Consider the following 22,102-nt stretch of genomic DNA (forward strand, 5'->3'; position numbering starts at 1 on the left):
GATGAAGATTTGAGAGGAATCATATTTTTTCCATTTCTTTCATCATCATACTCCTCTATATAATATAGATTTTTGTTTTCCTTTGGGTTTTTGAACCACTCACAGCTCAGGAATCAGTCTTAGCACATGTGGCATTGGGGATTGAACCCAGAACAGCCACTTGCCAGGTAAGTGCCTTATCCACTATATTATCTCTCCAGCCCCCTTCAGTGTTTAAACAATATTTTTTTAAATTCCTATTATCTCAAAATCCTCCTTGGTAGCCAGCCCCTAATACAAAGAACTCAGCCGGAAGTCCTGGTTAAAAATGGGATGGCAGCTTGTGCAACAGAAGGGACCTGAGCTGGCCCCTGAGCACGCAGGCTCCCTGCATGAAGGAAGACATCCTGCTGACACCAGGGTAGAACCATGAGCACTGAGATCGAAAACTGCCCAGCTGGGAACAGCTAAGCACCCAGAAGGCAACACGGGTCAGGGTCAACACGTGACTGTGCCTCAGACAAGGAGCAAATCCTCCAGGAGAGAGAGGGAGATGGGACACGTCTGTGGGCGTGTGTCATGTTATTGCAAAACCTCAGCTGCCCAGTGGAACCCTTCCAACATCAACAGTCCCCAGGCCAGAAAACAAACCTGGCGTCACAGGGTCTGAGTGTGAAAGAAGGGTGTTTGGGGTGTAAAAGAAATGGGGATGGCCTTTTTGCCTCTGAAGACGATTTCTCACCCAGACTGCTTCTCAGGGTGCCACGGAAAAGCTCCCAGAGATAAAGACTCACATGCCCCTTAACCCTGAATCTTTCCTCAGATACTAATGGGAAACATCTCCAGGGGGGGTGGCCCTGGGGGCTTCAGGACACACAGAAGTCAGCCACAAGTTATCCTCCAAGTTCAGATGACTGCTCAGCACACCAGAGGCCCCAGTGGCAAAGTGGTGAAAACACTGCAGAGAGACAGGCCATCAAAAGTGACTCTGTTTTTCTAAATCATTTATAGAGATCTATTATGTGCTGTTGACCGAAATCCGAGTGCCAAATCTTCAGGAAAGTTCTGCAAATCACTAATACTTGTGCTCTGCACAGATGGGAATCAAGACTCATAGAACGCGACTTGGCTCTTTGTAGCAAGACAGGGCTGTAGGCTGCCTGCTAACCAAAGCCCATCCAAGTGCTTTCAATTGACTTAATTCTTCTAGCTGCAAAAGCTTCCTGACCTTCCTGCCTATGAGAGAAAAGTCTCTGGAGGCTTCCTTTGTGGTCCTCCTATGACAGCAACACCAGGACCATTGCCGATGCCTGTGGAATCTCAATAGAACTCCCGGGCTATCAGGTCCTTTCTCTTGAGACATGCCTTCTACTTCCACCTGGCCCATGAGAGAGGCCCAACACACCTGAGAAAGAGACTCCTACCAAACATACCCCAAAATGCACCCCTTGCCGTCCTCTCCACCCAGAGCCAGAAAATATTTTCCAGTCAATGCTTTAGGTTTTGCAAGGAAGGCCAGACCATCTTGCTTACCATTGTTCAACTCTACCATGAAGCAAAAAATAGTCACAGAACATATATATTTTTAAAGTGGGTATAGCTGTTGCCCAATACAATTTTATTTGCAAAACTAGGCAGCTGGTCAGACATGCCTTTGTGGCATCTGATATTTTATGCACAATTCTAGCAAAAGATGGAGAATCTAGGGGAGGTGGGAGCCTGAGCAATAGTGTAGCAGAAAGGCACTTGCCTTGCCCTTGCATGCAGCTGACGCTGGTTCAATCCCCAGTATCCCATTTGGTCCCCCAAGCACTGCCAGGAGTAATTCTGGAGTGCAGATCCAGGAGTAATCCCTGAACATTGCCTGGTGTGGCCCCAACACAAAACAAAACAAAAAAATAAATAATAAGATGGAATGATTCTCAGAGAGTATGAACTCTGATTCAGATGGAGAAAGTCTCCCAATTTTGTTAGAAAGTCCCATAGGTATCCATTTCTGATCTATAACACTGGTGTCAGTCTCCTTTTCCAGTTATCCTGCCTATACACAAACTTTACAGTCATACCTTATAGGCATAACAGGGGTTAAACAATAAAAAGTAGCCAGGTGACCAGGTCATACCCTCATCCTCCCATACCCAAAAGGAAGTAGTTGTACCTCTCTAGAGACCACTTCTCACTGAGATCCTACTCATCCATTTGGAATCTAGAGAGCGGAAGTAGGAATGGAGAGCACAAGAACACAGGAGACAGTAAACATCACCAGCTGACTTGACATTGCCATTGGACACACACAGAAAATTTAATTCAGGGCAGAGAGACAGCACAGGGGCTAAGGCACTGCTTTGCTCGCAGCTGAACCCAGTTCAATCTCGAGCATTACGTACAGTCTCCCAATGACCACCAGGAGTCAGTCCTGAGAACAGAGCAAAGACTAGCCCATGGGCATCAGTGGGTAAGGACCAAACACTTCCCCACACTTCTGCTCACCACCCAAAAGAAAAAAAATAGCTCAACAAGACTCCCAAGCTTGAGCACTCTCTGACCCCATTACTTAGGAGTTGTGCCCAGGATTTAACTGCCACATCTCAGCTGCCAAATCTTTATCTGTGAGATGAGGACACTAGCAACACTTATGTCAATGACAGAAAGGGTGAGGATGAGGTCGCGTGTGTAAAGTTCTGCAGGATGTAGCATGGAGGAACAATGATGACAGTAAGGACTCTCATTTTACTGATGTTAGGGAGGATGATAATTTTTTCTCCTCAAGTAATCAAGCACATGGGTTAGACTCTAAGCCACTAGACTGGCTAGGAAGCCCTTGTCTCACAGAATGTATAGTCTGTGAAGAGTAATTAACCAGTGAGAGATGAAAAAGGAAATTTAGGGGAACAGCTGCTAAGCGTCAAATAAGTGTCAAGGTGCTGTATGATTTCAGAGAGTTTTCCCACATACGGATCACTTGGACACAGAATGATAACTAATCTGCACACTAGGGTTTTGCAAATCTGCCAGGGACTAAAAGACTGGGTGGATCTGTGGGGGAACATTTGCTGGCATCACTTCAGATAGCACAGACACCAAGACTATATCTCACATTTGCCAAGTAGCGAGTGAAGAGTGTAAGAAGGTTATAAGGAATATCTTGATATTCACCCCTCCCCCCCATCCGACCTTAGGTTGACAGTCAGAGAAATTGTTTCTGAGTTGAAGAATTCTTATGGTAGTTTTTCTGCCAATGATGATGATGATGGTAAATACCTGCACTTATGTACTATGTTATCACTTAGCCAGGCCTCCTTTAAGGCTCCAGCGATTGATCACTACCTCAGGGAGTGATCAGGATCCCGAGGGAGTACAGAGGCTCTGGAATCCAAGGGGATTGGGTCTCACTAAGCAGAGGCAGAAAGCCCGCCTAGGTCCCTCTGATTCTGATGCCTGTACTTAACCCCTGCCCTACACTGTCCAAGACTGGCCCACAGGAATGTGCTCACATAGTTTCATTCCAATCCCATTCAAACAAGTCTCTCACAGCTTATAGATTCTGCTTCAGAGACCTACAGTGAGGCACAGATCATTCCCAGTCTTAGAAACCACCCAGGACGTCGAGGCAGCTGGATTCAGCACAAAGTCTCTTTCAACCACCACTTAGAGGACCGAATTGGTCTAGATAAACCTGGAAGGGGCCAAGGACAGCACACTCATCATCAATGATCACATGAGACTCAGCCTGCCAGTTCAGAGGCCTTATCTCTGGCTGCTAGGTTTCCTCTCTACACGGGAGAGGGGCAGTGGCAGAATTAAACCACCAGGCATAAAGTATGCTCAGGTCCATTTCGCATAGTGAAGTCATAGAGGAAGAATTACCTTCCCAGAGAAAAATGCAGACTGGGACTATGAGACTTATTTCTTCTTCTCTGTTTTTGGATCACACCCAGAGATGCTCAGAGGTTATTCCTGGCAGTGCTTGTGGGACCATATGGCATACCAAGGATCAAACCCAGGTCAGCTGTGTGCAAGGCAAATGCCCGATCCGCTGTACTATCTCTCTGGCCCCCTGAGATATTTTTCTGATAAAGGAATTTATTGACTTTGGGCTTCATTTATGGCAAATGAACTCTACAAATAAGTCCTATGAACAGGAAAGATATTTTTAAACTAATCACCTTTAAAAAGGGTCCAGCCAGTACCCATGCCTAAGTACTCCCAGGAACATTCTGAGATCAAACAGAAAAGACATGACAGCAAGCAGCTCTGGAGAGCCTTCAAAACACAGAGATCAAGATTTGGGAGGTTTGAAATCCAATGTCTCTCTGTCCAGCCATTCTTTCAAATTCTTCTGCATAGCATATAGAAAGCCAATTCAAACAATAAAATGGGTTTAGCTTTCTTGCTCTCTCTGTCTCTCTCTCTCTTTCTTTTTTTCCTTCTAGCTTTCTTTCTTTCTAGCTTTCTTTTTATTTTTTCCTTCTGTTTTTGTTTGGGGGCCATTTCTGGCGGTGCTCAGGGAACTCCTGGAGGTGCTCAGGGACCATATGGGGTACCAGGGATCAAACCCAGATCTGCCACATGCAAGGAAAACACTCTACACACTGAATTATCACTTCAGTCACTGGTTTTGTTTCTTAACTGCATTGGAGGTCACACCTCATGGAGCCTGGGATCAGATGGGGTCACACCTATACCCCACCTTGGGCCTTATATATGCAAGGTGGATGGCTCTGCCATTGGAGCCACATCCCTGGCCCAGGATCAAAAGATTTTTTTAGCTAAAAGGGTCATCTAGTCACTAAAAAAATGATACTTGAGCTAATAATGGGTCAGGGGTATTAAGTCAGAAGGAACTGATTCATCAGATGTCATTTTATGGCTATAGAAAATGAAGACCAGACAAGTTAAGTGACATGCTCATGCCTGCAGAGCAGGTACTCATGGGGCAGTCATGAGTATAATCAATTCATTATTTACCTGAATTTCTTACATTGGTGCTGTTCAATTTGGAGTCCTTGATTACCAAGTGTTTGATCCATAGAGTAGGAGCTGTGATTTCTGGAGGAAGGGGATGGGGGAGGGGGGGAGGGAGGGAGAAGAAAGAGGGAAAAAATGAAAATAAAGTCTGAGCCAATAACATGTAACAAAGTTTTATTCCTAGACTTCTTCAGTAGCTTTCTAAGAAGGCTGAGGCGTCAAGGTTTGACATGGACTCTCTCATGTCCACTTTGTCCCTATACCCTCCGGCTCTCTCGCAGGGAAACTCCCTACCCCATCTGCTCTTTTGTGCCAACAAGGCCCCATGTGCCGAGAGGCAGAGTGGTCAGAGTTTAGAGGCACTGAGACACTCCATCCAGGAATAAAAATATTATCCCAGGAGGCAAGGATCATGGGCCAGGTCAACTCTCTCAGCTGCTTCCCTGAAAGAAGATTTAAAGGGGATAAATCAACAAATCAACGCCAAACAAACCACAGCGGCCATTTCAGAGGAAATGACTGAGTCACCACAGATTTCAGAAACTAGTCCACATGGCGAAGAAAGTAACAGCTTTACAATGTGTTCTGACTCAGTTTCTCACCATTTCCCACTGAACGGAGGCTGAAATCCCCCAATCCCAAGTGCTCTGGGAGCCCACTGGCTCTCCGGGCCTTGGGTCTGACAGAGTCCTCATGACTCAGGAATCCAGAATGACCTCAACACCTAGGAGAGTGGCAAGATCTTTAGGAGAGGTGTTGAGAGGGTTAAGATCCATGCCTTTCTGATTCCCTTGGTCCCAGAGTCCCCAGTGATCCAGGACCTTGGCGGATCACAGAGATATTTGAATTTCTAGACATGAACAGAAGTTTCAGAAAAGGCCCAGTGAGTTGCAAAAGACATCTGACATTTCCAGCCCTTCTCTCTAGAGCTGTGCCTGTGCTTCACCAGAATATCAGCCAGTGGCATAATTTCTTTCTAATCCTCTGTGTCACTGCCCAGTCTTGTGATCCAGGCCTGGACACACTGCTGAACGCAGCCTGTTGCTCGGCATTACATCCTTGTCAGATGTTTAACAAACGGCACTCTGAGCCAAGCTTCCTGGCCTTCCCACTTGGGAATCTGGGATATTGCGCAAAGTGTGCTGAAGAATGCAGGCTAGGCCTCTGGACCCCATGCTCTGCCTGACCGCTATTCACACCTCTAGGCAGATATAGTCTCCATTTTGCTAGCAGCCACCACGATTTCTTTTGACCTAGAGTTTCCCCTTTCCCAGAGGTCTTGATTCAATTCCCAAGGTCCTTCTGCATTAGTCAAACCATCTATAGCTCCACTCCACCATCCCATCTCCTGGGTTCACCCCAGCCGTGATCTCAATGCCCTGATTCACATTCAGGATCCAATTCAAGAACCATCTATTCATCAGATGGTTTCTCAGGCCATTTTATCTTTCTTTGGGTGGGGAAAAGGCTGAGCCACACCAGGTTATTCTCAGGGCTTACTCATGGATCTGTGCTCAGAGATTACTCCTGGCAATCCTCAGGGGATCATACGTAGTGCCAGGGATCAAACAGAGGTTGGTTGCATGCAAGGCAAGCACTTTGCCCACCATACTATCTTTCCAGCCCCCTATTAGCTCTTTCCTTCCATAAATTTCCATTATACTAAAAAAAGGGGGGGCACCATATCATTAACAGAAAGGATCTCTAATAGAGAGAAGAGTTTCATCTCATTTATTTCCCCCTGCTTCCCAAGGATCTGATTCTTTGCAGGGCATAAAGCAGGGCATAGCTCATTTACTAATAGAACACCACCCGCAGGGCTCCTTGGTCTTGGCTGCCTGAAGGGTCCATCCAGGCTGTGTTATTGTTGGACATCAGCTGCCAGGCAGGAAGCCTGGGGAGAACAGAGAGGCCTTTCCAGAAGGGGAGAGTGGACCAGTTCCTGGGAAGACTGGCATTTTTGTAAAGGTTAAAACAACCCAGCTTAAACTGGGGGAAACTTGCATTTTAAAAAAAATAGAGAAAATAATAATGAAGCTTAAACAAACATCCGAAAGGAAGACCTTCCCTAGATCTGAAGTGGGCAGGAGGAGAAGAGTAGGAAGCGCCGTGCAAGAGCTTACTTACCATCTCCATCGAACACCGGCTGAGTCTCCACTGTCGGTGTCGGCTTGGACCCGTCATCTGAATTCAGGGTTAAAAAGAATCGAAAAGAAACTACCATTATTGAGGTAAATACTATCTACTCTCCAGCACTGTTGAATGGTTGGGGTTTGCACATGGCCCGGCCAAGTTCCAGGGAAGAATACTGGGACTGGAGAAAGAGAAAGAAAAAGAGAAAGAAGAAGAGGAAGAAAGTCAAGCAGTCAAGAATAAGAAGGGAAAGAGAATCACAGAGACATCCCCCACAGAAAGAGAGACCCAGGTATGTGCTGGCCAGCCCGGTGAGGGCGGAAGGGAATTCTGCTGGCCTGAATCGAGACAAACCTTCTCCCGACCATCACCTCTCCTCACAGGAAGTCAGGAGCACTGCCTTCCCCAGACTGACATGTGGGGATAAGGGTAGCATACTTGTGGTACATGATCTCCAATCCCTCTCTGTCCAGCATCCTCTCGGTGGCCCTCATCAAAGAGCTCAACACAATGATGCTGTGTGTGCCACTGATGGCTTGAGTTTAGCTTAATCAACATAAATTGCATGGCTGGCATCAACATGTCAAAGAGGAGTTGATGGCGCTGCCAATCCCTTCCAAACACCTACCTATCTCCCCAGTCTCATCTGAAAAACAAGGTAGGCAGAGTGATGGTACAGCGGATAGGGTGCTTGCCTAGTGCTGGGCCAGCTGGAGTTGGTCCTTTGGTACCACCTATGCAGGTGAGCCCTGCAAGGAGTGCTCCCTGAGCACAGAGCCAGGAACGAGGCCTGACCACAGCAACAGGTGCCCCCAAAGGAAAACAAAACAAAAATCAATGTGAAGGCAAAAAGAATCCACTTCTTGCTGGCTGAAGAGAACCAAAGAGAATCAGGAATCACTTTTAGCTCTGAGACAGCATGCTTTCCAACTCCCAGGCAGAAGTGGGGGACACACAAAGTGGAAGGGACTATGAGCAATGCATCATGGGAGTCTGAGCTATCTAACACAGAGGAGAGAACAGAGGGTTCCCCAGAGCAATGTTGTCGTGCTTCTCCTCTAGTGCTGGTGACTCTTGGCAGACCTATCACCTCCATGAGTCAGGAGTTGGGGTCGACTTGATTCTCCTTTCAGAATTCCCCCAACCTTATCTGAGCACAATGTGTCTCAATTTGTGTTTCATTACCACCCTCCAAAGGCACGTTTTCAGGCTTTTATTTTTCCAAATCATCTTTCCAGTGAAATCATAATGGCAAAGACATTTATGTATGGACTGGACACCTGCCCGTGATATGCACACACAGCATGTGCTCCCACAAAAACAAATCTTGCCCTCTGGGTGACGTTATCTTTGCCACAATGAGAATACCATTTGTGATTTCTCTGCTTTTTCCCTTGACACAGGGAGGGAAGAATCACTCTCTGGGCTCAGGGAGTTGGGTGATTATGTCGTCCTTTCTTCCAAGGTCCCCACAGCTCTTTTAGAATTGAACTCAACATGACTATTCTCCAAGTAGTAACAATTTATATTTATATAGAATCCAAGTGCTCCAGTCATCCCATGATACCAGTCAGATCATCAATGATAATGACTCTGGACCTTATGGAGCTCTCAGAATCTTTGTGCATCATAGGAAGGGTGGTGGGTTGGGGAGAAAGAACAGGGTGCTGATCCCATTTTTTGCACCAACTACCTGAACTTCGTCTCCTCAGATTAGAGAGATGTGGAGCCTGTCCCCCTTCGCTGGAGGCTGAGGCCAGCAATGCAACTGTTGTGTAACACCTGACACTGCTATTATCTTCAGGTGCTGACACCAAGACCTGGCTCCCATGGAGAGCGACCATGGCCATCCTGGCTGATTTGGCTGTCAGTCCACGGAAGAGGATGTAGCAGGAAGACATGAGTAAACTATGGTGGATATCTTATTTGCCTCCAACTAGAGTCGAGGCCAGGCACTATCTGCTGCCAAACCGGGTAAGTTTGCTCTGGAAATCACTGAGGAAGAATAAACACATTCTGTGGGGAGAACAGATCCCCACAATGTCATGTCTTAAGCGGCATCACTTCCCCTGACTCTATTAACACCTCTCTCCATTGAATTCAGCAAGCCACAGAAGAAAGATTTTTGGCAGCTGCCATGCAGATTTGGTCGCTCCCACTGGCTGCAGAGTTCACAGTCTAAAGAGTCCAGTGCTTGGCCCCTCTGAGCAGGGTGGTTTCATTCTAGGGGTTTTCCGAGGGAACAAGGAGAGAGGGAGAAAACCAACACCCACACACTCACACTTTAGGGACAACAGTGAGAACCCAAGTGGAAAACAGCACATGCACATTTTAATATTCAGTTAAAATTCTCCCATATTCCAAGAGCTGACTCTCTCCCCAGAGCAGAAGTATGCTGCCATTTTGTCCCCTCTTCCAGGGACTGTGGGACTGCCCATCTGTTTCAGTGATCAAGAACAAGGGTCGGGACCTCTGCAGGGGGGCCAGAAAGCAGGAAGCCACGTGCAGGGAATGAATCACCCAGCAGGGGAGGGTCACCTCGGGTGAAGAGTCACCCAGCTGCACTGCCACAGGGAGGCCCGAGGGCAGGATCTCTGTGAAGCGAGAAGGGGCAGGGGGTGCCAGGAGAACCACCTGTGCCACTCAGCAAGCCCAGAGAAGAGGAAGCCAAGCCAAAGCCAATAGGCCCCCCTGCCCATCATCTCTGGGCACCTGGGCCACCGGCTTCCAAGGTGGCACACAAGCACCCCCTTCTACCAGCATGAGCCCCATGATGCCAACACGGTTCTGCTTCCTGGCAGCCAGTCCGAACAGCACTCTGGGGAGAGAATAAAGCTGCTCACAGATGCCCCAGCCTCCCTCCCACCCTCTAGGTCCCAGTTTTTCATCCACTGAGTGGGGGTATCCTGAACTCCGCATTTTTTCTTCTCTGAGCAGTGGCATCTATGAATCAAAAGTGCCCGCCTACCCTCTCTCAGACCTCGGTGTAGGAATCAGAGGTGGTGAAGGGGCTCTGAAGAGTAACAAAGCTCTGGAACTGCTCAGTCACTTATCCAAGGACTGACTTTTAAAACTGGGTTTGCAAAACCAAAACCCTACCAAAGTTATTAAATGAAAAATAAAGCATACCTTAGACCTCAATAAGAAGATAGCATGATTTATATGGCAAGATATTTTAATGGACATTTTACCAAATGAGTTGCATAGACAGTTAATAAATACATTCAAAGATGTTCAAGATCATTAGTCAGAAAACACAAATTAAAACTATAATGAGCCTACCACTGCATTCCCACTATAATGACCTCTTTCTTTTTCTTTCTTTCTTTCTTTCTTTCTTTCCTTTCTTTCATTCCTTCTTTCTTTCTTTTTTTTCATGAAAAGACCACACCAAGAGTTGGCAGGAATATGGAGAAATGGAAACTCTCATTTGTTACTGGTAGGAATGAAAAATTGGGTAGCCACTTTGGAAAAGAGTTTGGCCCTTTCTTTAAAAAGTTAAACATAAATTTACCACTCAACCCAGAAATTCCACTTCTGGGAATCTATCCAAGAAAAATGAAAACATGACCACTTGAAGTTGACATGCATACAATTAATCACAGCAACTTTATTTATGGTGGCTTCAAACTGGAAGCAGTCTAAATGTTTGTCAACTGGTAAACAGATAAACAAACTGCTGTATATCCATATATTCGAATGTTACTCAGCAATTAAAAGAAATGAATTATTATCCATGTGGCAAAACAGATGATCCCCTCAAAGTACTAAATGAAAGAAGACATGAACAAATATTACATATTGCATGACTCCACTTATATGAAGTGTCTAACAGAGAAATTATAGACAGAAAGCAGATGTGTGGTTGCCTAGAGCTGGGGTGAGGGGGAGTGAGAGAGAATTGCAAATGGGCACAAGCTTTCTCTCTAGGATGATGGAAATGTTCTCTGATAATGGTGGAACCACTCTTTAAATGTGCCAGATTCATTAAATTGTATACTTACCGAGGGCAAATTTTATGCTGTGTAATTATACTTTATTAAAACTATTAAAACTATTAAAATTAAAGGGGAAGCAGTGCCAAAGTCATCTGCTAAATAAATCATCCGCTTGATGACTTGAACAATTCTTAATTTGGGGAAAGTTTACTTATATCTAAGCAATATCTATGTTTATGTGCATAACTATTTACGTACATTTCTGAATCTTAGTTTACACCTATATACAAGGTTGATTGGATGTTTGTGTTTGGTACCCATTCGTGGTGATTCTTTTGGACCTTGAAATAATATCACTTCATTTCACTTTAATTCCAGACTATTCCTCTACCCAAGGGCAGAAGGGTAGGACACTGCAAAAGTCAATTCAAAAATTATTGTTTCCTTAGTGGGGAAAGTAAGTAAAAGTAGCACTTGTAGCACTGTCCTCCCGTTGTTCATCGATTAGCTCAAGCGGGCCCAGTAACGTCTCCATTCTGAGACTTGTTACTGTGTTTGGCATATCGAATACATCACAGGTAGCTCCTCAGGCTTTTCCATGTGGGCGAAATACTCTCGGTAAAAGTAAACATATTTTATTTAAACAAATAAATAATGAGTAAATAAATAATAATCAATAATAAATAAATATTAAAGCAAATAAATAAATAATAAACTTATGAGTATTTCTCAAGGATGGTATCAAAATCAACAACCAGGGCCCAGAGCGATATAGTACAGCAAGCAGGCAGCGCATTTGCCTTGCACACAGCCAACCTGGGTTCAGTTCTCGGCATCCCATTGAGTTCCCCAAGCCCGCCAGAAGTAATCCCTGATTACAGTGCCAGGAATAACTCCTTACTGTCCTGGATGTGGCTCCAAAGCAAAAACAAAAACAAACAAACAAAAAACCCCAACAACCATAAGACGATTATGGAGGAAGGGCTGAGGAGGCAGTTGGGACAAATGCTTAGCATCCATCTCACCTGGGATCCATGACCAGTACTATGTGACCACCTGAGTACAAGTCCCCAAAGCCCCCTTGTATCACTAGATGTGGCTCTGATGAAGGCTTACCCACCATCCCAGTGGAGAAAAATCACTGAGAGTGATTTCTGGGCATCCTGAGCACCACTTAGGAGGACTCCTCCCCAGATTCCTCCCCCCCATAAAAAAGAGTATTATGCTGCAGTTTGCCACACTCCGAGTTTCTAGCAGGTGGCTTTTCTCTTGTGTTCTCACCACCAGTCAGGGCAGAAGAAGTCAATGGGCCAATAAAAAGAGACTGAATCTCTTTTTCATGCCAGAAAGTGATTTGTCCAAGGTCCCAAAGGCATCAGCAGCTGTGGAAAGTGCCCAGACCCAGGAACATTATTTGGCTTTCCAAGATTCCCCAGCCCCCAAGAATGCCCCATCCTTGCAGGTGCAGACCCTGCATGGGCTCTGCAAGCCTATACAGACAGTGGGTTTGTGTGACAGAAGGCCTGGCCCATGCACAGACAGCTGGAAGTCACTTCGACCCCCAATGACACTGTTCAAAGCCTCCTCTGTTTGGCTTTTTGATTCCTGATTGACATTTGCTGGCAAGTGGAGATAAATGCCGAACCGAGGACAATGTTGATCCGCTCGGACTATTCTCAGGGAAAGACTTTTCAGAATAACAAACAAAACCAAACAAAACCCCAAAAACATTGGTGTGCTTAAGGGACTGAATAGAGCCCAAGAGGTCCAGGGAAGTAGGGCCGGGCCTTTCAAGGGGCTGGCAAGTCCATTGAGGAGTTAATTGTTTGGGTGTACAATGAGTTTATTCTGACCACATACAAAGAGCTTTCTCTTCCAGGTCCTTCAAAAGCACATGTGTCAAAAGGGGCCAGAGTAGGAATCTGTATTAATGGCATCTTTGGGGGTCTCCAAGACTGAGGAGCCTTGGAGAATGAGCAAAAAGAAACCACCATCCCCCATCCAGAGATTCAGAAGGTCTCTCAAGATTCCAAGTCCCCATCAGTTCTTGGGCCCTGCCCAAACCATGTCCCTCACTAACCAGTGACCCTCCCTCTTGAACTCCTGTATGCTGCCATTGGTTAGTTATCCTTTACAAAGACACAGAGATAAACTTCAGCCTGGTAAAAATGCTGGAACATTCTTGCTTTTGTGGGGACCACATTTACGTCATCGTCACTCTCCCCCTCTCAGTATGTGACCCGAGGGCCCAGTGAGGAGGCTGAGATGACTCATTCTGGGCATCTTTGGGAGACAACTTGGGCCTGTTTTCAAAATTCTCTTAAGAACTTGGTCTGAATCAGACCATGAAGGAGGCATGTTACTCAACCTCAGCATTTCCTGAGATGCTCAGAAACGTAGTGTGAGCCAGCCCCATTTTGACCTTTGAGAACTGAAACCATCCAAGGACTCTGGGTCCAAACCAAAGCAAGGTGAATATTTTCCATTCTTCCTGCCTATTCTCCTGCATAGTCTCTGCCCAAAGAAACTAAAACCAGCTCCAGCTGGTATGTCACTGATTCCCTTAAGGTCCACATCCCCCTGAAGAAGAGAGAAATCACAAGGCAGGTGAAAAAGGTAGATCAGAATGGAACGAGAAATGGAGAAAGAATGGAAGGGAATTAGGGGAGAGGAGAATGAGCCACAGTGGAGTTGGTTTGGTCTAGGCTCACACAGAAGACTGTGGAAATGTACTTTAACTTTTTAATTCTGAAATGGTTACAAATCCTTAGGGAGTTGGACAAATAATACAAAGAAATCCCATGTATCCCTCGCCCTATAATCCCCAATGGCAGCAACCTTACAGCTAACAGCACTACACAGGTAATCTGTAAGTATATCAGTAACATCATTAATGTACAATGTCATAATCAGAACACTGATGTTGGTGTAAAACCACAGATCTTATTCACATCCCACCAGTTTCACCTGCACTCATCTGTGTGTGTGCCAGCACAGGTGGCATGTCATTCTATATAATTTTGTGCAATCAAAGATTCATGAAATCAATGTGATAGTCACAATACTGAGCGATTCCATCATCGCAAAACGCTCCCTTATGCAACCCCTCTATTTTCACGCTTTTCTTCTATCTCCGCCAGACCACTGGTAAATCAAACTCCATTTCTAATCATGATTTTTTAGAATATTATACAAATGAAGTCAAGTGAAATAGGAATTTTCAAAATTGGTGTTTTTAGCATTCACTTTGCTAAATGTCTTTGAGATCTCAGTCAACATTTTTTCCCTTCCGTATTACTTAGTGGTTACACTAATTCCATGGTATGACTGTATCTCCATTTGTGTTTAGTTTTCATCTCTGATTATGCCAGATAGAAGTGATGTGATCAATCATGTACAAGTTTTTCTGTAGACAAATATTTTTTTTCTGCAATACAAATACTCAGGGGTACTATTACTAAATTACGTAGTAATGATATACTTCGTAATTTCATTTTTGAAGAAACTTCCAGAACGGCTATATCATTTTATTACCTGAATATCATGTTTTTCCATAGCCTGCCCAATACGTGGGAGTATCACTAGTTACTTTTTGCCTTTTTAACAGGCACAGAGTGATACCTTATCGCTGTCTTAATTTACATTTCCACATGACAGTTTTGTGACTATTTATTTTTCCTCTGTATATGCACTTTGGTGAAGTGCCTATTTGTGCTTGTGCCCATTTTTTAATTGAATTTTTTCAACTGCTGAGTTTTGGAGAGTTCTCTATAAATCCTAGATATAAGCCCTAGGTCAGATATGTGGTTTGTAAACATTGGTGCCTGGCTGTAGGTTTTCTTTGTTCTCTTAACAGGATCTTTCACAGACCAATTTTTTTCATTTAAAAAGTTATGTTTTGGTATAAGACATCAAAGCTCAAGGCTCATACGCATATAGATTCTCACAATTTTCTTCTGTTCTCTTCTAAATCTTTAGTAGCTTTAAATTTTATTTTTATTTATTCATATATTTTACTTGTATTTATTCATTTATTTTAGGGTCATACCCAGTGGTGTTTGAGGATTACTTCTGGCTCTGTGCTCAGGGATCATTCCTGGGAGAAATCAAGGGACCATATGGGGAGCTAGGGATCGAACCTGGGTTGACCATGTGCAAGGCAAGTGCCCTACCTGCTGTACTACCACTATAGTTCTATACTTCCTAATACACTTCAAATTTATTTTTATATGGTATGAATTTAGGTTAAGGATTTGGGCATGAAGGTGATTCTTTTTTTTTCCATAGCTATCCAGTTGCTATAGTACCACTTGGTGGAGAAAAAAAATTCTTCCTGCTTTGGATTGCTTTTGCACCTTTGTAAAAAAAAATCAGGTTGCCATGGGGACAAAGTGATAAAACAGAAGGTAGGGCACTTGATTTGCACATGACAGACCCAGGTTCAATTCCTGGCACCTCATATGTTGCCCAGAGCCCTTCCAAGACTGATCTCTAAGTGTATCTCTAAGTAATCCCTGGCTCTACCAGATGTGGGCCCACCTCTTCCCAAAAAGAACATGTTGCCATACCTGTATAGGTCATATCTGTTCTACCTTGTTGTATAGATCTATGAGTCTATCCCTTGGTAATCTTGGTCATATACCATCTCAATTACTGAGCATGAGGTCTAAAATTCAAAGAGCTATTTTATGACATTCATGTTACTGGCACCCACTCGAGCAAATCAATGAGCAACAGGATGACAGCAACACTGTGATACAGTGATTTTATGACATTCTAGGAAAGGTAAAGCTATGGAGACTAAAGAGAAATGTGACTTTCAGGGGTTGAGTTAAGGAGAATATAGGAGGAACACAGAAGATGAATCTGGTACAAATCCTCAGTGAGATACCCTAATACTGGATGCATGTTATTGCATGTGTTCTTCCCATAGAATGTACAAACCATGAACTTTGGCTGACTGTGATGGTCAGAGTAGTTCCACCAGCTATAACAAATGTAACACTCTGATAGGGAATGTTGACCATGTGTGTGTGGCACCATCCTCTTAATTTTCCTATGAACCTAAAACTTCTAACAACTAAAGTCATGGGGTAGGAGTGCTCCCAAGTAGTGCTTAGAAGTTCAAAGAGGCCTACCAGTGGCTGAATCTCCAGGACGGTGGTTCTATGCAATTGATATAATTACTGCTTAGGCCCAGAAGGTCTCTGGGGCCATACCAAGTGGTGCTAGGGATGGGTGGGATGATGTTGAGGGCTCATGGAGTGCCAGGAATGGATCCCAAGTTGGGTGCATGCTAGAGAAGCTCCTTCACTGTTATACTCTCAGCCCCCCCAACCTGAAGCCATTTTAAACAAATAAACATTTTATTAAGAGGGGAGTCCCAGCATTCGTTCAGAAGAATGAAACGACACATGGACTGAAAATCAAGAGTTATAAAGAAGGGCTACAGCAATAGAACAGTGGGTGGGACACTCGTCTTCCACAAGGCTGATCCAAATTTGATCCCTAGCACTATCTACGGTCCCTCGAAACCACCAGGAATGATCCCCAATGCAGAGCCAGGAGTACATCCTGAACACAGCCTGGTGTGGCTCTCAAACAAAGCAAATACAAGGAAATAAGACATTAATTATCTCTTTATTTAAAAACAAAACAAAACGATAGTGAGATCTTCTCAAAGTTTGTGTGTGTGTGTGTGTGTGTGTGTGTGTGTGTGTGTGTGTGTGTGTGCGCACGCGCATGCGCTCACATGTGCACGCCAGGAATAAAACCCAGGACCTCACACATGCAAAGCAAGTACACTATTGCTGAGCCCCTTCCAGACCCAGTGCATTTTGTTGCTGTTTTAAGGGTCATACCAGTAATGCTGGGAGGGATGAGCACATGTTCTGGGGAATCAAAGCTGGGGTCTTCCCCAAGCAGGGCCTGGACTCTACCACTCTGAATCAGAACCCTGGTCAATACTGTTTCTTATGACAAATGATGTTAGCTGGTCTAAGGTCACTTCCCTCTTGTGTGAATTTTGCTAAGAGCAGTTCTTGAATCGCTGTCTCCCTCACAGGCACAGAATTGGGGCACCAGGGCCTGAGTATAACTGTTCCGTGACCTTTCCTTGCCCTCTGGAGTGACATGGTGGTCAGAGCTGGAGAGAAGGGGCCATAGGCTCTTCCTTTGCCCAACAAAATCCCTGCCTCCCTCCAGGTTCCAGCAATAACTCAAACAGAACCTACTCCTAGAGTAATAGTGACCAAATATTTTCTCCAAGGGCTCAACCCTCTTGACTTGAAGTATTTCCCACCACCTTGACTAACACACACACACACACACACACACACACATACACACACACAGATGGGGAAGTTCCTGATGGGTCCCATGCATCACAAGGGCCCTCTTCCCAGGGTCTTTGCTTAGAGGCATTGGCCATGCAAGCTGCCCGCTAGGGTTGTTTGGAGGAGCTGCCCATCCATCCACCTATCCCCCCAAACAGTGACAACTTCCTAACACCAGCCATCTGGAGGTTTCCCTGGGAGGTTTGACCCATCCCTGGAGATAATAACCTCCAGAGAAGGAGACAGAGGCCCCCTGACAGTGGGTGCACGATGAGGAAAGGCCCAGGCTCATCCTCCATTCTGGCTGGTCCTCAGTGACTGCAACAATTCTGGCTCTCTGCACATCTTCAACAGACAACGTTGAATAAACAGAATGAATTAATCAAATGCAAATCCCCAGTGGCTCCTTACGACATCAGAGGCTCCTAATAACCTATGACAAGGAGGGTTTTACCAGAACCCTAATTCCTATTGGGGCTCCAGTCCTTGATTTAGGATCCACCATGCATAAATCTCCTCTCAGCATCCCTAGAATAGGGGCTCAGATGGAAGACAGGATGATAAGAGGGCGGAACCCAGCTAGGGGTTCCTAAACGCTTAGTTCTCTGTGGGAAGGAAGGAGAAGACATGGTGCAGTCATGAGCTCAAGCACTCATTTGCTCGCCTCTTCTGCAGTTCCTCCTCACCATAGCTCATTTCTCAATGTGCTAGGTTTCGGGGCTCAGACAACATATAAGCAGAGAGCAAATGAGCTGCTTTGGGGGCTGGAGAGACAGTATAGGGGTTACAGCGCAACCCTAGTATGTGGATGACCGTGATCCAATCCACAGCATCACGTGGTCTCAGAGCACTGAGTACTACAGACCTGGAGGTCCCCAAGCAGCCTTGGAGTGGTCTTCATATTAACATGCCCACCAAGAGTCAGTGAAGGGATCCCCAGGGGTTTTATGAGTACTACATGGGAGATCCCTGTGAAACAAAGAAAGAAAGAAAGAAAGAAAGAAAGAAAGAAAGAAAGAAAGAAAGAAAGCAAGCAAGCAAGCTGCCATTAAACCATAACATCCAAAAGGAGAGAGAGAATAAAACGGAATGCACCTGCCACAGAGGAGGGGAAGGTGTGGGGGGATAGGGCGGGGGTGGCGGGAGGGATAGTGGGAACATTGGTGGTGGAGAACAGGCACTGGTGGAGGGATGGGCACTCGATCATTGTATGACTGAAACGTAATCACGAAAGTTTGTAAATCTGTAACTGTGTCTCATGGTGATTCATTAAAAGAGAGAGGGAGAGAGAGAGAGAGAGAGAGAGAGAGAGAGAGAGAGAGAGAGAGAGAGAGAGAGAGAACTAAAAGAAATAATAAAGCTGCCATTCAGGACTTGGAGCTGTTCAGGTCCTGCTGTGTCAACAGGCACAGTAGCAGGAGGAATGATTCCCACAGGGAGATGTGCTTGGGGAGCAGAGCTTTCCCACAGGGTCCCTGCAAGCCCTGGCTCACAGCTTGTTTCTGCTTTTGCCGTCCCCATAGCAATATACCATAGAGTATGCTTCCCCTTGGTGCTGGAAGTTAAAGATAAAAGGAGACACAAGGATGTGGGGGGAAGAAGGGACTCTCATCCATCGCGGGTGTAAATATCAAGTGAACCTGTCTTTGTTGTTATTTTGTTTTGTTTGGCGGCCACAACAGGCAGTTCTCACGTGTAACTCCTGGCTCTTGCACTCAGGAATCACTCCTGGCAGGCTCGAGGGATCATATGGGATGCCAGGGATCAAATTCAGGTCAACTGCATACAAGGCAGACACCACTTGTACTATCTCTCTGTACTATCTCTCTGGCTCCTGGTTCCACTTTTTTTGGAAGACAATATGGACAATCCTCAAAAAACTAGCATGCGACCCTGATTTTGAAGCATACTGCTTCCTGGTACTCTGAGTCCCCAAGCCCAGCACGTTGAATTTCCATATAACCCTGTAATTCTACTCCTTAGAACATGTCCCAAGGGCCAAAAACACAACATAGGCAAGACATCTGCACTCCTATATACTGCATATATATGTATATATATATATATTATATTCCTATGTAGTTAAAATCTGAAAATGGCCTAAGTGCCCCAAATCAGATATCTCAATAAAGAAGCCATGGTACATACAAACAATGAAATACTACTCAGCACTAAGAAAAGATAAAGTCATGCGATTTCTGATACATGGATGGATTTGGAGAGTATCATGTTGAGTTACATTGGTCAGAGGGATAAGGACAGGACACAGAATGATTTTCCTCATATGGGGGACATAAAGAAACTTCATAGGGGAATAGAAAAATGCCCAAAGGAAGAGAAATGAAAAGCAGGAGAACTGGTCTTCAGTAAGATGCCTGACCATGGGGTGGGGAGGGGCGGGGGATAAGTTAGGGATGGGGAACACTGGGATAATGTGGGAGAGGAAAGTGCCTGACACAGAGGCAGGATGGGAGGTGGGAGGGGACACTGATAGATGGAAGTGGACACTGGTGAAGGGACTGGTGTTGGAATATTGCATGCCTGAAATTTAATACTGAAAAACTTTGCAACTGTGTTATTCACAGTGATTTGGTTAAAACAAAAATTCCCCGGGGAGAGGTAAAAGTGACATAAGCAGAAAAGGCATTTCACAGGTGGACGGTCCCACACAGCCACCCTGTGGACCTCAGCCAACCCTGCGGCAATGAAGCAAAATTCCTGCAGATGCCCACTGAAGACCTCTAAGCAGTCCGCCAAGAGCCCCATAGCCCTCTTCACCTGGATGTCTGCCAACCGCCGCCCATCCCCCAAGTCCATCGCTCAGTTCCAAATAAGAATACTGCTTGTACCATTACTTCAGTGAATAGGTTGACACCCACTTAGGGTTTAAAAATAAAGACTCAGAGCAGGACCCTGGAGAAAAAAACCTGTCACTCATTGTTTTATGCAGCTCATGATGGATCGAAAAAGAAATCTGCAGGGCCAGAGAGATAGGCCAGCGGGCAGCATGCTTACCTTGCACACAACAGACCCAGGTTTGATCTTGGCACCACATCTGGTTCTCTGAGCCCTACCAGGAGTGATCTCTGAGCTCGGAGCCAGGAATAAGCCCAGAGCATAGCCAAAACAGCACAAAACAGACCACTGAAGAAATCTGTAAACTGTGGGTGGACTGGGTTTTGGATGACTTCTGCTCTTCTCCAAGACTGGTATGACAGAGCTAGAAGTCCACACGAGAATAGGAGCAAAGGCAGTTTGTTCCTGGCTTTGTTTTCTCTCTCTCTTTCTTAATAACTAAAAATAACTGATAACTAATTCCCAGAGTCCTAACAAAGAACCAAAAAAACAAATTTTAGATCCCCCCCCCCCCCGCAATGACCCTAAAGTGGCCAGAGAACTGTCAGGAATCAGTTTTTGGGGTTGGAGTGGTAGCACAGCAGGTAGGGCATTTGTCTTGCATGTGGCCGACCCGGGTTCGATTCCCAGCATCCCACATGGTCCGCTGAGCACTGCCAGGAGTAATCCCTGAGTACAGAGCCAGGAGTAACCTCTGAGCACCGCCGGGTATGACCCAAAAAGAAAAAAAGAAAAAAGATAAAAGAAAAGGAGTGAGTTTGTAAGTTCTCTCTCATCATCACTCTACACCCACCCCCCTCCTCCAACCCCACCTCAGGCTGAGAATATCCTTCCTGCACCTTGGCAGCAATGAAACCCACTGTTCTGGGATCTGGGAGCTCCCTAGATCACCTCCACCCATTAACATCAAGGCACCCAAAAGAGGCACCGGAGGGAAATGCAGAACCCTGGGAGACCAGGAACTGCAGGTCTGGCTAAATTCATCATCTGCACACACTAGTGTCCCAGCTTCTTCCCTTCAACTGCTTCGCCGAAACTCGTCTCTCAATGCCTGCAGCCCCTCTGCTCTGGTGGGCTTTACTTCCCTTTTTCATATTCTTCCATAGCATCCATAGAACACATGTGCTTGTTTCTCCAGCGCCCCCCGCCCCCCCCCGACACACACACACACACACACACACACACATACACACTCAAACTCTCCCCCGCCCCCATATCCCCACCCCTGCTTGCATCTCTCTTCAAGACTTAGGACCAAAGGAGGAGGGGAGGGGCAGGCGGGATGGGAGCGCCCCAGATCAATGGATATTTGAAACTCACACACATGGCCCGGGACCTACCCTGCACGTGTTAATTACCACACATGTGCCCATAAAGGAGTCGTGGAAACACAAGGGGCCCAAAGAACAGAGAGAGGAAAGGACATTCCAGGGGATTAAGTAAATAGTCTGAAGTTCTGACCCTCCTCCCCTGCCAGCACGTGCATCTGGGTAAGATAACAGCGCTCCCTGCCCCTGCCCCCCACTTCTCCCCTCGGGCCCCACACCTGTGGACCCAGGAGGGGCAGCAACCCGGGCCTCCAGTCCAGGGCCAGGCTGTGACCTGCTACCACCCAGCGGCCGCTCGCTCTCTCCTCCCTTCGCCCTGCGATCTCCACACCTCCTCCCCTCCGCCTTTCCGCTCCCCTCTTTGGAGCACGAATTCCTGGCTGGCAACCCCAGTCCCCTCATTGCACAATGTGCCTTTTCGCTTGCTTCCTTTGTGGCAGAGAGAGCCGATCCCTCCAGACTTGTCGCTGAGGATAGGGAAAGCAACTCCTCCATCCCCCACCACCTTGCTCCCCTCCCTACTCTTCACACACCAGGACCTTGGGCCTCCCCTCCTTTCTGGCTC

The 22,102-nt window shown here is 45.9% G+C and overlaps 1 protein-coding gene across 3 annotated transcripts in view; it reads right to left on the reverse strand.

The window, feature by feature from the left end:
* SMOC1 (SPARC related modular calcium binding 1) overlaps nt 1-22,102 on the reverse strand; it is a 151,874-nt gene that overhangs the window by 31,039 nt on the left and 98,733 nt on the right. For 2 of the 3 annotated variants that reach the window (XM_056133680.1, XM_056133679.1), the window contains exons 6-7: nt 7,075-7,164; nt 4,948-5,028 (exon numbers count right to left, since the gene is read on the reverse strand). In XM_056133680.1, coding sequence (XP_055989655.1) covers nt 4,948-5,028; nt 7,075-7,164 — 171 coding nt within the window. The remainder of the gene's footprint in view (nt 1-4,947; nt 5,029-7,074; nt 7,165-22,102) is intronic. The other variant, XM_056133681.1, reaches the window with a different exon arrangement.

The sequence above is a fragment of the Sorex fumeus genome, unplaced genomic scaffold (genome assembly GCF_029834395.1).
Source record: "Sorex fumeus unplaced genomic scaffold, SorFum_2.1 ptg000098l, whole genome shotgun sequence".
NCBI lineage: Eukaryota > Metazoa > Chordata > Mammalia > Eulipotyphla > Soricidae > Sorex > Sorex fumeus.